Consider the following 14,943-nt stretch of genomic DNA (forward strand, 5'->3'; position numbering starts at 1 on the left):
GGCTTGCGTGGAATCTGGTTTGATGTCCTGCTCTTACTGTGCCTTTAGCCCCACTATATTCTGTGGTGACAAGCCATGCTTGTGACTAGGAAAGGGCTTGCATACCTTGAGCTGTGGTTCCCACCACTCCAGCCTTAGAGCAGCTTCCCACCAATTCCAATTCCCTGCACCTTGTCTCTTCATGCTCAGGAGCTCATGCTGATGTTAGCATCTCAGCCCAGGCTGAGTCAAGCTTGCCCTGACCTACAGCCTTTAAGGGGAAGGAGAGACCAGGAAAGGCACCTTTAACCGTGTTCCAGTGCAGCACAATTTGTGTGGTCAAAGATGCTCCTTTACCTGTGGTGGCAGCATAAGGTATAAGGAAACATGCAGAGTCCTTCCCTAGAGGGAGACACTGGGATCCAAACAGAAAGCTTTGCAGAACTGCCTCTGCCTTCAGTGTGTATTTGACTTGGGGAGAGCAGCTGTTGCTAGAAAATTCCCCTTATCCCTCCCACACTGCTGGAAGGGATTTCCTTTCATAATTGGGAACTGTGCTTCTGTACTATAAGACTGTGCATGCTTTCCTCCCTGCCTGTGCTTTGAGTGAAACAGCCAGTATCAGCTGCCTGAAGGGCTGGCCCTGCACCTTGCAGTCCAGGACACATTGGAGCATGCCCTGCCTGGCTGAGAGTGGGGGCAGAGAGTCCCCTGGAGTGAGCATCTGAGACCAAGGTGCAAACCGATTGCAAGGAAGGAGGTATGGCCAGGCCCAGGGGCTGCACTGCACTGTGCCTGGGAAAACCAGCCAGTCTCCTGCTCAGCTGAAAGACTCCTGGGAAAGGCCTTAGGTGAAGGATGCTAGCTAGGCACTATTGATAAAGACTGCAGAATTGGTTGCCAAAGCATTTTTATTAGTTGCGTAAATGGTGTTGTAACCCCAGAAGTGCCCTGGTAAGTCTTAGCTAAGTTGATCCAATGGCAGGTCACCTCTAGCCTGCTGCCAGATGTTCTTGCAGCTGGGAGAACTAGAAGGGCACAAGTGCTCTGAACATTCCTGTGAGCTTTTCTCAGCTTCTCACACACCTGAAGCACCTCTGTATCAATGGGGTGTTCCTTGTGCTTACCAGCTGGGTGGGAGGTTGCATAACTAAGGATGATGTGGACTGCTTCTGTGTCTCTTGACTCAGCTCATGAAAAGGCCGTGTAAGCTTTGGGCTTATGCCACATCTTTTCCGTTGCTGGGTTTTCTGGCTGGGTTACTGAAGAGGCTAAGAAGGTTTATATACAGTCCATCCTCTAGGCTTCAGGGGAAAAGTATATCTCTGGGACCTGTCTCTCTGAAATGTGTCTTAAATTACCTATAGGCTTGCAGAATTTGTCTTCAGTATGTAATGGTTTGTATAAATAATGTTTAGATAGGGTTGTGGGCAATCTGAGCATATGAGCCTCATTTCTTTTCAGAAAGACAACTGGAAAAATGGGGCTATAAAACATGTAAGAGTGAGGTAAATAGTTTGGTGTCTGCAGAGGAAAATCATAGTTCCCTGATCCGTTGCAAGTCTTTCAATACTGTGGTAAAATAACAGCATCTGGCAAACTTGTGTAACTTGCTTGGATGTTCAGAAAACCTCTGAAATTTCTCACAGAAAACTGTTAAGAAAACTGTCTACTGGAGGAGACATACAGTTCTGGCTCAAAAATTGGCTAAGGTTCCACAAACAAAGTCAAAGAGTGAACTAGCAATTTTAATGTGACAAGAGCAGAGGGATGAGGTCCTTTGCTATTAATGACCCAGAAAAGGTAATGTGCAGCAAGGTTCCTAAAATCCGCCAATACCCTGGAGTCATTCAGATTTGCCAAGAGGAAGTGACTCCAAAGTGACACCATATGTAGTGAAGTGGTGTGAGGAGTTGAGAAGCATGCAGCCAGGTGTATTGGAAGGAATGATTTGCTCTGGGACATGGCTGGCTTCTAATTTACCTTGGCTACTCAGGGCAGTGGGATTGCAGGCTGATGCCAGAGAGGCTTTTCTTCAATATGCAAAGATGCCATCAGAGAAGTAAATTGTGCTTAGCCACATGAGGAGTAGTGTAAGGAGTGATGCTGAGAGTATCAGGGTGCTGTTCTGACAATCAAGGTAATTTCCCTACCCAGGATGGAGTATGTGGTTCTGATCACCTTTCCATAGGGTCAGAAGAGAGAAATGTGTTAGGAATGTGTGGATGAGTGATTAGAGCTGGAAGACACCTTGTGTCCTGGGAAGGAAAAAGCAAATGCTTTTCTTCTTTGTCTTTTTTCACAATAGAAGGAGAACTCAAGGCTGTGGTGTTACAATAGGATTGTAGTCTTTACTCAAAATCTGGAACTCATTGCTAAAAGTATACAAGGTTCCCAAAAAGAGGGTTGAGAGATATTTCTTTTCATTCAGTTCATCTAGATTGCACTTACAGAGGGGTGTAACCATTCAGGCTCCAAAGTGTGTGATATTCCTTTGAGTCTCATCCCATCATTTTTTCCCATCATTCCCCTAGAGCTTCCGAGTCTCTAGTTAATTTAGCCAGGATGAGTTAAGGATGAGACAGGATCCTGTCTTTCCGATTTATTCCCAACTGTGATCTCATGTCTTGGCTTGTTTTTCTCCTGCTTTTCTGCTTCCTTGTTCTGCTCTAGGCAGCCCTGCTCCACCTCTGTACCTGTGAATTATGTCTTAACAGGCTGCTTTGTGGCTTTTCCAATTTGGCTGACCCCCTCTCAATGCCTGTACCCAGCTGGGCTTTTGCTTCTCAGGCTGCCCTTTGTCACTGGTGCTTCAGCTGGTTTGTAGCTGTGCACCCCTTGGACCTGAGCTGGGAGGGATCACTTTGTAGCAGAGCTCCCTAGGTCACCGCAGTGAATCATTTTGTGGTCTTTATCCAGCTAGCATTGTGCTGTGATGCTGATAAATCTCTGCAGCCAGGCAGGAGATGGCCAGGATTATACCTGTGAGCTTGAGGTAAGAGCCCTGCATCCCCTCTGCTAATGTCGCCAAATAATGCAGAGCTTGAAGACCAGTGGTGCTGGCAGCTTTCTCATCCTTTAGGGAAGCCATGGCTCTTTTGCCTAGCCCTGAGGGACGGCATTTCTAGGGAGAAAAAAAACCCAGGCATTGTCCAGAAGTGATACTGTGCTATCCATCCTTTCTGTATGGTTTATGGTTGTAGTGAAGGATTTGGGGTGGTTTGTGGATGCTAGATTAAGAGGAATGGTTTAGGGATCACAAGCCTGTATAGATCTTCCTGTTATCACTGTTCCTTCTGCAACTGATGGGATTTTCTCAGCCCTTTTCTGAAAAGTGGTTGTATTTCTGCTGTCAGAGCGTCCTTCTCTGAGTTATTCAGTTTGCATTTATCCATTGCTCCGTAATCATCTCTGTATTTCTTATGGAGCTGCTCTACACAGAAGGAGGACCTTCCCATGTCCAAGCAGTGATGCTGACCTGCATGCCACTGTGGGTCTTGTAACAGTTTGGGAAAGGCACTGATATAAAAAAAATATTTGACCAGCTAAATAGTAGACTCTAAGCCCCCTTTCTACCCTGTGTGCTTGCATCTAAATGGCCTCCAGGTCAGAGGAAGGAGAAAAAACAAGCAGGGGGTGTGACCAGCCCTTGATGGGTGCCCTGGGAGCTGGAGGCTGAGGCCCGCAGTGAAGAGAGGGTGATGATTCAGCCTAATAAAGCTAATGGCTTTATGCAGCCAGGCAGAGGAAATTGTGGGATCATGATGCAGCAACTGTCCTATGGCAGTTTTTCTATCATCCAGACGTGACTTCATGCCCCATCCGCTCCACCCTTTCACTTTTTCCTATACCTAAATGCTTTCCCTGCTGAGGAGGGGGAGCTGAGACACCATGTTCTCAGGAAGAAAAGCAGCCTGTGAGACAGCTGCACCTAAATGGTGTGAGAGTGGACAAACAAACTCCGTGGTGGGACAATAGCTGCTGAAGCATATGGGTTCTTCTGGCACCACTGAACTCAGCAGGCTTCTCAGATGACCTTGTCGCTGGACACTGGTTCCAGCAAAATCCTGTAGCACAGAGAAGCCCGAGCTGGCAGGCAAGGTTGGCCCCCAGCTCCAATAGGACTAAGTTATCATCAAACTGGCGTGCGTCTAACTAGCTCTTTCTCTCCTTTCCCCAGGGAAGACGATGAAGCTGTAGAGATGCTTCCCTACGTCATCGCCACCCTGGGCTCAGTAGGGGCCCCCTGCAGAACTCCCATATGCAACAACAACAGCACTACCAAGGACTACTGCTACAGTGCACGCATCCGCAGCACTGTGCTGCAGGGACTGCCCTTTGGTGGGGTGCCCACTGTCCTAGCCCTTGACTTTATGTGCTTTCTCGTAAGTCTACCTTCTGTTGCTTCGACACCTCCCCTAATTAACCATGAAACGAAGACAATGGTCAGATAATTAGGGTTGAGGGTCCCAAATGCTGTCCCTGACTTTGCTGCTGGCTGGCTTTCTGGCCCTGATCATGTCTCATAGACACTGTGGGCTTAGCCACTATTAACTTAACTCCAATAACACCACACTGAGCCCCATAGAAGGGTGTTGTGGGATGGGGGTGATAGGTTGGGTGAGTCCTGCATCCCAAAACTCCCACTTATGTTGCCAAGTCCCTGCAGCTTTATCCACCAAATTGTTTGCGTGTTTCTCCTTTGAAGCTGTGGGACCACAAATCACATAGCCGTAATTTTGATCCTGTGGGACTACCTCAGCTATTGTGTGTTGCATCCTGGACCTCAGCCTCCCACAGCTACGCAGATAGTCTGATTTAACAGTCCTGGGGGAACTTGTGCTCTCCTGGGCTCTCAGTGTGCTCTTAACTGAGGACTCTGTCCCCTCCCACCCTCCTTGTTCCTGTGGCTCTGCATGCAGAGGACAAGGACAGAGTTGGACAATGCCTTTTCTCACAGCTTCTTTTTTTATCTCTTTCAGGCACTGTTGTTTGTCTTTTCAATTTTGCGTAAAGTTGCTTGGGACTATGGACGCCTGGCCCTGGTGACTGATGCTGACAGGTAAGCAAGGGAGAGTGGCAAGGGAATAAGATATGAGTAGTGCCCCTCCTTGCTGTGAGGCAGAAGGGATAAATCCCATTTTGTGTGCCTGAGAAGCTGGAGAGGAGAGGCAAATGTTCCGGTTGCATCCCCTGAGCTCCAGGACTAGGAATAAATCCCCACTTACTGGCTTTTTTGTTACAGCATCGTTCTCCCAACACACGGAGTGGTCCCTGCTGGCTCCATATCCCTTATGGTCCCCTCAGTGACAGAGATGTGCAGGGGCCCTTACAGAGGAACAGCAGATGGAGGGAGGAGAGGAACAAGAGGTCACAGGAAGGGTGAGGGCTGCCACAGTAAAGGCTTTGTTAAGTCTCTAAGGTGTCTTTGTGACTCTGCTTGATGCAATTCTTGTTAAGAGCACTCGACAGTAGTATGCTGCTTTTCCAGATGTGGTGCTGCTGTGCTGATGCAAGCTTAGCTCACATCCCAAATGCTGATGAATTGGTCTGGGTGTGGATCCTTCCTGCCCAATGCATTTGTGGGCTACAGTGTCTGTCAGAAAAAGCTGGGGCCCACTGGGGATGGCAGCTCTACAGCAGAGGGAGCATTCCCTGCACAGCAGTGGAAAGAGTTGTTTTTTTTTCCAGCATTGAACCAGGAATTCTCCTGGTTTAAGTAAGTGACCCTGGTTAGAGTTAGATAAGCAGCTGTGTCCCTGTGGCTCCTCTGCCCATAATTTCCTGGTCTGGCTGGGGAAATCAACTGTACAGAGGTAGTGGAAGGGAAACAAGGAGAAGGAATAATCATAGGAGACCTCAATGTGGAGAGGGCAGCAGGGTTAAGCTGTCTGGATCCAGGTGCTGGCAGGAAGCCAAGGGAACTGCACTGCTCTGTCCTCTGGTGGGGAGGGAGGGCTGGATTTTCTCTGAGGCAATGCTTGAGCACCTTGGGTGCAAGGGAGTGCCAGCAGTAGCTGTAGGCAGAAATGCAGAGAGGTGCCAGCTGTTTGGAGAGGGAGAGCTGGTGAGCACAGGGAGAGGGACAGAGTGGCTGTGGATCAACGGGACTGCAGTCACAGGGAGGAGCCCATGCTGCTTGGCTCATCCATGGGGTAGGATGAGATTTTCAGGAGGGGTGTGCATGTGTGTTTATTGCCTGGGTGGGGAGGAGATATATGGAAGGGGAGCTCAGAGCCAGGCAGTCCCTACAGTCTGTCCTACTCCCTGTCACCCAGGAGCTCCCTGCAATGTCCATCATCTGGAGCCAGGTCACCTTCCCAGTGAAGCCAGCTTCACTTCAGCTGGCAGCAAAGCATTCTGCCCCTGGACCAGTGGGTATTCCACATTGCTGTAACTTGAGGCATTGCTGGGCTCTGGAAGGAAGGTCTTCTCCAGCCTGACCATTGGCAGGTTTCTCTTCTTCGAGATGATGGGGAGCCATGTTGGATGCATAGTTCCCTGCAAAAAAGGAGAACTTAGCACCTACTCCTGTGGTTGTAACCTCTCCCTTTCTGTTTCTGTGCCCCCAGGCGCCGACGCTGGGAGACGGAAAGAGAGGAGCGGGAATAGTATGTTGTTTTTTCAGGGTCTCATCTCTTCTCTCTTCCTTGCTCACAACCTCTCTCTCCTTTTTTCTTGCAGCTGTCTTGCTTCTGAACTAATCTAAATGGCTGGGAGTTTGGGCATGAATTTGTGTCTCTCGGTGGATTTGTGCTCTTCTTTCCCTCCCCTTTGTGTCATCCACTACCACAGGTGAATGCAGCCTGATTTTCCCCTAGAAGGCCTTAAATGCTCCTTGAGAGCAGCAGTGCCAGGAAGCTCTCAGTCCTGACCAAGGCAGAGGGTGCTGGATCACATGCCCTGCTCTATCTGCTTGTGTCCAGCTATCCTGCCTTATGATGGAAGTAAACAAACTTGCTTGCCTTGAGCCCACAGTACACTCAGGTCACCCAGGTGCAGGGGAGGCTACTTTGCCTGGTCCTTCTTGTGCCAGGTTGCCACAAGAGCTGTTCCCTCACCATCTGCAAATGTAGACAGATGCACAAAGAGGATCTGGCAAGAGTGCTGTCTTTGCTTTTTACCCCATGAGGCTGCTGGGACCAAGGCAACCTTTGTCCTCTGTCCCTTGCCACCTAAACCCACCCCCAGCAAGGAAGCACCCTTGGTTTTCTCTCTTCCCCTCTGAGGAAACCTTTTGCCTCAGTGCTGCTGAAAGCATTCTGTATCACCTTGGCCTGGTGGTGCCCATTAAGCCCTGCCATGGACTGTGCTCCCTGTTCTTACCTCTTTCTTTCTGCTTTTGTGCCTGAGAAAAGGCCATCGCCTGTGCCTTGCTGACTGGTTGGGTGATATGTGCTGCAGAGAGGACGATCAGCTGGCAGTGCACAGCCTCCCGTTGTCACTCTAGCCACACTGACTTGTGTCTGAGGTGAGGGCAGCAAGCTGCAGCCTCCTTTTCCCACTTGCAAAGCAGGGGCCTGCTACTGCCTTAAAGGGGGTACAAGAATCTGCCTGATTTTGCAGCTGATCCTTGTCCTTGGGAGCAGAGCAGTTGAAGTTGTTAAAACAGAACTAGTGGTCACTGTGGTACATGGCACAGAGGGGACCTCTTGCTCATGCTTGACTGCTTCACTGGTGGTTGGCCCTGCTTCAGGTGTGTCTGGCAACTTTTCACTGCTAACATCTTGTGGGGGGAGTAAGGCAGAGGTAGTAGAGCTGTCATGCTCTGAGGATCTTTTAGGGGGCCACTTCATTTATCCTCACAAGTGCTTGCCTCTCTCCAGAGGGCCACTTCTTCCTGCTCCTGTTTTTCACTTGAGCTTGCTGGAGCCATCTGCTACACACACACCACACATACCCTAAAGCTACTGCATGAACTCGGAGAGTGTTAGCAGCCAGAAACCTCCAAAAACCTGCAAACTCAGTGAGGAAGTCTCATTCTGTCTGTGCTCCTTCTAGGCTAATGGCACATTCCCATCCCAGCTGTTCTCTGCTGAGGAGTGCAGTGACAGGTGATGGGTTAGGAACACGTATGTGTCACCTGGTGCTCCTAGCCCCTGAAAGTACTACATTGTTTTTTGTGGGAGAGGGCATCCTCCTCTGTTGTGTTCCCTTTCCCTGACAACCAGCAAGTGCCCTTGTCCTGTGACTTGTCAGAGCTTGCAGTAGCCATCAACAGTCTCAAGTGGCAACTCAGTCCACACTGGGAGATCATAGCAACCCACTTGCACCCCTGCATATGAGGGAAGTGATCACAGAGCCCTGTGGGGCTTGCCACCTGTGCAACCACCTGCAGCTTCACACCCCAGAAAGTCCTTTCCGCAGCATGCCTGGCCTGCCCTCTTGGAGCCTGTGATTCCTTCAGCCTGAGGCTAGCTGTATTTCTCCTTCCCTGGCAGGGCCTGTACCAAACCTGCATCATGCAGGGTCCCACCTTAATCTTAATTTAGGGAAATCTAGCTTTCACCCACTTGCGCTGTCAGCGCTTTGCTTTAAAAAGTCTCCATCCAGGTGCACCTGCTGTTGGAGCTTCCTATTTAGCTTTCCATCTTCGGCAAGGTTTTGCATCCTCTGTCTTCTAAGCACTTCAGGTCATCCTGATTATTGTCACTGCATCCCCCTGCACAGAGCTGAGGTATCCTGGTTGTCCAAAAGTTCATGGTGTCATCATGCTGGGCTTTTCTCAGGGCAGGAATTTCCCTTCAGCAGAAATTCACCCTCGCTCCCCGTGCCCAGCTGCAAGGCCTCTGTGATTATAAAGAGCTGAAGGTTTGGGAGCTGGGTCAAAGCTGTCTCTGTCTCTCCAGCAGACCAGACTGTGGGGCTGCACATCACTGTCTAATCTGCACTGCTGTAGTCCCCTGACCTTCAGCTAATCTCCTTTCCCCTGTCTCTATTATTTCCAGCTAGGAACTGGGGACTCAGCAGGTGCTACTCTGCTCTGAGAGAGGCCACGTGTCTCATCCACTTTCCTTCTGAATGTTCATGAGGATCTCTGCTTGTTCTCTTTCCCATAGTGTCATCCACTTCCTCTCTAGCACTTGTCTCTCAGCAGCTGTTTCTCTGTGTTCTTGCCCATCTTACCCTCCTTGAGCCTGTACCGACTGAAGGGAGACCATATTTTCATTTGGTTTTTTCCCCTTTGTTTCTAGCCTTCAGATCAGTCATCTCTCTTCTTGCACCTCTGAGATTCCAACCTGCTGTTGTCACCTTGCAAGTGCTATTTAATTTAGATCTCTGGGCCATTTTTTTTCCTCCTTTTGCAACTGCTCTCTGCCTCTGTTTGTAGTGGGGGCTGTTGTCAGCCTTGGATGCTTCTGCTGCAGGTTCTTCATCTAGGTCCCTTCCTCTGGCTGGAGTAAAGCGGTTTTGTGATATTCACCCCTTTTTCTTTCCTGTCCTTTAACATGGAGACATTCAGTTCTAGCTGTCTGCCCTGCTGCTGCTCAAGGGATTTCCAGGCTGGAGGCTCAGCTGAGGCTGGGAAGCGGTTGCACTGAGCCTGGCTCCAGGCAGCTGAATTTTTCCTCCTGCACTGAAGTACTAAGGTTGAGGAGGACTGGTGTAGCAGGATGCAGCCCACCAGACTCCTTCCTTCCTCTTCCTGAAGATGAGTGAGGTCCTCCAGGACAGGAGTTGCTCCCAGTGCCTCTCCAGCTATGCCAGAGCCAGAAGGGCTGTGGCAGCCTCCAGTTCTCACTTCCTTTCTGCTGTCTAAACCCTGTGCTAAACAGACCTCACCTCTCCTCTGTGGCAGCCTCTGCCAGCCTCTCCTTGCAGGGACTGCCACATAGTACTGGCTGCCTTTCAGAAGGTGTCTAACAAGTAGCATCCATGGGCTAAGCCCATGGGCTTTGCGTGCCATCTGAGGAGGGTTCTCTCTTTACTGCTACCTCTGATCTTACCTCTCTCCATCTCGTCGGGTGCAAACTGACCTGAATTAACCACTCGTCTCCTGGGTGCTCTTGGTTCCTGGCCAGGCTGCCTCTTCGCATCCTCTAACTTTCTCCCTCACCTCCCACTTGTCATTTTAGCGTAGCCTCCGCCCTGCATTCTGACAACCATGACCGCTATGAGCGCCTTACCTCCGTCTCCAGCTCTGTGGACTTCGACCAGAGGGACAACGTGAGTAGCCACAAGAGTCAAACGCTTTGCCTTTGGGGGGCCAGGAACCCACAGCTTGGCTGAACCAAGGGCTCTTCAGAAGAAACACTTTTGCCTGCTACTGGGCCTTAAGTTCCACATCTTGTAGTGTGAGTGTGGTATAGAGCTCTAGGAACAATGCAGCTCTGAGACGTGCTTAAATAAATAGGCTGTACATCGCTGTGGCTTAACAGACATCTGTACAGCCTATAATCTCAGCATTACAAACAATACTTACTTGCTGGCTCTTCCTCACACTGGGGTCTTCCTCTGCTGGCTTTTTTCTTGCCGAAGGGAGGATAATGTGTGTGATGGATGGGGGGTGAAGCTCCCCCAGGTGTCCTTTGAGTCTGCCTTGGCCCAGCTTACCTTCCCAGTCCTTACAGAGTTTCACTTGTCCAGCATATGATGGCTGACGTGCCTGTATGCTGAATTTTCGGGGTGTCCCATGGCTTTGGAGAGCCTCCATATTAGCCAGGAGCCCATGGGCTGCCAGTTGGTAGGGGAAGCCACACAGCAGAGTCCAACCTGTGTTGTGCTGCATGGAGTAGCACTGTCACCACCTTCACCGTGGCCTGTCTCTGTCTCTGCACACCTGGGTGCTTGTGATCTGCCCCCCCCCCCCCCCCCCCCGCCCAAGCCAAGTATGTGGAGATGCAAGGACACCAGCCTGGTCTCTGGAACCTTTGAAGGAGGGAGCTGGGATAAAGGAGCACAGAGTGTTGTGAAACTGTCCTGTTTTCTTTTTGTGCAGGGTTTCTGCTCCTGGCTGACAGCCATCTTCAGGATAAAGTAAGTGCCCCAGGACCTATATGGGGGACCCACATGGGGAAGGAGGGGCAGTGGAGGGTTGTTGGGACACCCAGTGCAGTACAGCTTCATGAAGTCACTGCCCTTGCTGCAGCCCCCTCTCTGAAGAGCACAAGTGAAGTTTGCCCTCTAGAGAGGACAAGCGAAGACAGGACTATGTGAGGAGTCCTAAAGCCAAAATAAGGTCACAAAGTGAGTCTGTGACAGAGGAGAGAACCCAGGCCCATGGCTGCCCCACCTCAGTCCCATCCCAGAAACTGTCCCCTGCTCTGCAACGATACTCATCTCTCTGGCACTCTTGCTAGAGGCTCTTCTGTCTCAGGGATGGCTATGAGGAGGATGCAGGGAGATGCCCTCAGCTTGATGAAGGACAGGAGTAGTCTCCCAAGCAGTTCTATTCAGAATGCTGTGGGATAGCATCAGCATTTGTATCTTAGCAGAGAAGGCAAGGCCCACCTGGAGGGTATAAGGTGTCCAGCTGCCTCTCCTGGGGGGCAGAGAGCAGGGCCATGGGGAACAGGGCTGGGTAATCATTGCATAGGCAGGTTTCTGACCAGGCTGCTTCAAGGCTGAGTGCTGGGCTCCCAAATCCAGAGTCTGGCTACAGCTCTGTAGGGCAGAACAAGGGATGCTGTGTGTGCTCAGATCAGGAGGGCAGCTGCAACCCTGTACTTTTCCCCAGCACTTGAGGAAATGTAGAAAATTGCCTGACAGCTTTTCTCTCCTTGGCAGGGATGATGAGATCCGGGACAAATGCGGGGTTGATGCAGTGCACTACCTGTCCTTCCAGAGACACATCATTGGGCTACTGGTGGTCGTGGGTGTGCTTTCTGTGGGCATTGTGTTACCTGTCAACTTCTCAGGGGACCTGCTAGGTGAGAACAAGGAGCTTTTGGCTGGGCTGGGGCATCTGCTTTCAACACCATGTTCCAGACCATTGGGTAGTAGTGGAGGGCAGGACAGGACTAACACAGACAAGCCCTAACTGCTGTCTCACTTTGACTGTAGTGCATCCACAGGATCATCCTGTGTAACTTGGGTTTTTTAGCTATTCTGCAGGTGATACTCTTGCTGTAGCTCACTCTAGTGATGCTCTGTCCCACTCAGTATAACTGAACATGTTTGTGTCTGCCTCTTTCTCTCTAGAAAACAATGCCTACAGTTTTGGGAGGACAACTATCGCTAACCTGAAGTCTGGGTATGTTTGGGCAGGGGTGGGATGGGTAATTGAAGCCCTCAAGGGGTGTTTTGTAAATATTCACTTGCTGCAGAGCCTAATCTCCTTTAAGATTGTATTTTTGCCCTCACTGTGAGGCTATTGTCCCTGCTCCAATTTCCAGGCTGAGCTCCTGGAATTTGGTTGTAGGGCATTTGTGTGCTATGCTGAACACACTCATGCCCCCAGTGCCTACAGGGCCTGATCAGCCCAACACAGGCTTGTAGTGGCAACCTTGCATTGACCTTTGTGGTCTCCCTTGTGACAGGAATAACCTGCTGTGGCTGCACACCACCTTTGCTTTCCTGTACCTGCTGCTGACAGTGTACAGCATGCGCCGGCACACTTCCAAGATGCGCTACAAAGAGGATGACTTGGTGAGCAGGATCGGGCCGCTCTCCCAGACACATTTTCCCATGCCTGTGGTCAAGTCAGGTAGCCTTGGAGACAATGCTGAGCACCTCAATTTCCACAGCAATTTTAGCGCTGTCATGTTTTGGCTGTTTTAATTCTGCCTGGCCAAAGGCAGATTACCTCCAGAGCAGCAGCCATGACTGCCTGTGGGGAAACAGCAGAGGCCTGCACTGGGTGAACATGTGGAAGGACCCTATTCTTCCTTAGGGGTTGTTCTAGCTGCTTTTACCTTCTTCATTTCTGAAGGGTAGCTGTGTTTCTGTTCAGGCACCTGCAGTGTAAGTCCCTAGCCTGTCAATCTGCAGTGCACCTGGGTGCAGAGTGACTATAACCAGCAGAAGCAGAGGAGAAGGGGAGCCCTGGTAGCTAGAATTGCTGGGGCCACCCTTTTTCATCACTGATGAAGGTCTTGGGAGGGGGTCTTGCTGCAATCTGGTCTTTTACACCATCCATGCCTACCTGTCCTCTCCTTTGTCTCTTCTTTCCAGGTTAAGCGAACTCTGTTTATCAATGGGATCTCAAAATATGCTGAGCCAGAGAAGATCAAGAAGCATTTTGAGTAAGTCTCACTGTGTCCCTGAAGACTGCTCTGTAACAAGGATATTTTTGTTAGGGTAATACTAGTGTTATCTGGAATAGCAATAATGCATTGAGAGCAGAGAGCTAGGCAGAATCAGTGAATACCTTTATTTTGGGTCGCTCACTGTTATTTTTCTGCTTCTTATCTGAATTTGAAGTATCCTTTGGTTTGTGCCTTGGGAAAGGCTCAGCCATCTCTTGCAGAGCCATAGGGGGTCAGTGTGATAAGCAATGAACAGGGCATGTCTTGAGTTGTTGTTAAGTTCACAGATGAGATACAGGCAGGAGGTGCTCAAGCCATGACTTTGGGATGTTATGCTGCTGCCCTGATCACAGTCCTTAATGTTTAACAATAAAATTAAATTCCTCTTCTGTCAGAACCTCACTTTCAGGACCGTGTTTTAGAAGCACCATGGGTAGAAAATAAATGTTTTGTACACTTTGGGAACCCTTCTGCCTCTCTCTGACCACAAGTCTGTGAAGGCAAAGGGGGGAGTGTGGGGTCAGAGAGGCTCCTAGGTGCTACAGGGCGGAAGTCCAGAAAGGCTCCTTGTTCCAAAGCCTAAAGGATGTAGCATTTGCCCTGTATTTTACATCAGCTGTAAGGGACAGAGCATGCAGGCTTCCCTGCAAACTCTTGGTATGCATCACTGTGCTCAGACCAGGATGCTCTTCTCAGGGTCAGAGAGAAGTCTTGACCACTTGGAGTTTGCTTGAGGGGTACTTTTGGTGCCGTTTGTGATGAACTTGATGCTTCTGACCCACAGGGAGGCCTATGCCAATTGCACTGTCCTGGAGGCCCGTCCCTGCTATGATGTTGCCCGGCTGATGTTCCTTGATGCAGAGAGGTAACCTCTATTTTTGGAGAAAAAGCAGAGTAGGCTGATGTTCCTGATACCCCCTCAAGACTGGTGCCACAGAGCTTTTATGAGTCACCCTCTTTCTTTTCTTTCTTTCTTCTCTTCCGCTCTCATGTTTCAGGAAGAAAGCTGAGCGTGGACGAATCTACTTTACCAACCTGCAGAGCAAGGACAACACCCCATCCATGATCAACCCCAAGCCCTGTGGCCACCTGTGCTGCTGTGCCATCAGGGGCTGTGAGGAGGTAGGGGAGCGCTGGAGGTGTTGGGCAGAAGTTGGGTGTCCCATGGCTTGGGTTCCCAGATCATCTCTGTTCTGATCTCTGTCCTCCTGCTCAGGTGGAAGCCATCGAGTATTATACCAAGCTGGAGGAGAAGCTCAAAGATGACTACAAGCGGGAGAAGGAGAAGGTTAATGAAAAGCCTCTGGGGATGGCCTTTGTCACCTTCCACAATGAGACCATCACAGCCATGTGAGTGCAGATGGTCCCGCCCTCCCTAAGAAGGTGACTTGTCCCAGCCTTTGCCTTAAATCAGAAGAACAGCAGCGCTAAGGCACCCTCTCAGCTTGTGCCTGCCAGCCTTTTGTGTCAGCGTGTCCCTCTTTCTCTTGTCCAGAATCCTCAAAGATTTCAACGCTTGTAAGTGCCAGGGCTGTGCATGCCGTGGGGAGCCTAGAGCCTCCTCCTGCAGTGAATCCCTCCATGTCTCCAACTGGACCGTCAGTTATGCTCCTGACCCACAGAACATCTACTGGTGAGCAGCTCTGTAGGGTTCAGTGGCCCTGCCAGTGGGAAAGGGGTGCACCCTCCCTTTCTCCCTCTCCATCTGCTCCTCCAGTAACTGAGTGAGTTGTTCTTGCTGAAGCCCAGCCTGGCTGAGCTAGAGGTCTGATCTGAC

At 50.3% G+C, this 14,943-nt stretch overlaps 1 protein-coding gene across 6 annotated transcripts in view; it reads left to right on the forward strand.

Annotated features, from left to right (window-relative positions):
* The window catches only part of TMEM63B (transmembrane protein 63B), a 49,349-nt gene that overhangs the window by 26,469 nt on the left and 7,937 nt on the right, over positions 1-14,943 (forward strand). For 5 of the 6 annotated variants that reach the window (XR_005256312.1, XM_038131791.1, XM_038131790.1 and 2 more), the window contains exons 2-14: positions 4,160-4,364; positions 4,962-5,041; positions 6,552-6,590; positions 10,056-10,146; positions 10,919-10,956; positions 11,707-11,849; positions 12,121-12,172; positions 12,459-12,567; positions 13,093-13,163; positions 13,951-14,031; positions 14,165-14,288; positions 14,383-14,516; positions 14,662-14,799. Coding sequence is in view for 5 of the 6 variants with exons in the window: in XM_038131791.1 (XP_037987719.1) it covers positions 4,182-4,364; positions 4,962-5,041; positions 6,552-6,590; positions 10,056-10,146; positions 10,919-10,956; positions 11,707-11,849; positions 12,121-12,172; positions 12,459-12,567; positions 13,093-13,163; positions 13,951-14,031; positions 14,165-14,288; positions 14,383-14,516; positions 14,662-14,799 (1,283 nt within the window). In the remaining variant the exon portion in view is untranslated. The remainder of the gene's footprint in view (positions 1-4,159; positions 4,365-4,961; positions 5,042-6,551; positions 6,591-10,055; positions 10,147-10,918; positions 10,957-11,706; positions 11,850-12,120; positions 12,173-12,458; positions 12,568-13,092; positions 13,164-13,950; positions 14,032-14,164; positions 14,289-14,382; positions 14,517-14,661; positions 14,800-14,943) is intronic. The other variant, XM_038131794.1, reaches the window with a different exon arrangement.

Source organism: Motacilla alba, chromosome 3 (genome assembly GCF_015832195.1).
Source record: "Motacilla alba alba isolate MOTALB_02 chromosome 3, Motacilla_alba_V1.0_pri, whole genome shotgun sequence".
NCBI lineage: Eukaryota > Metazoa > Chordata > Aves > Passeriformes > Motacillidae > Motacilla > Motacilla alba.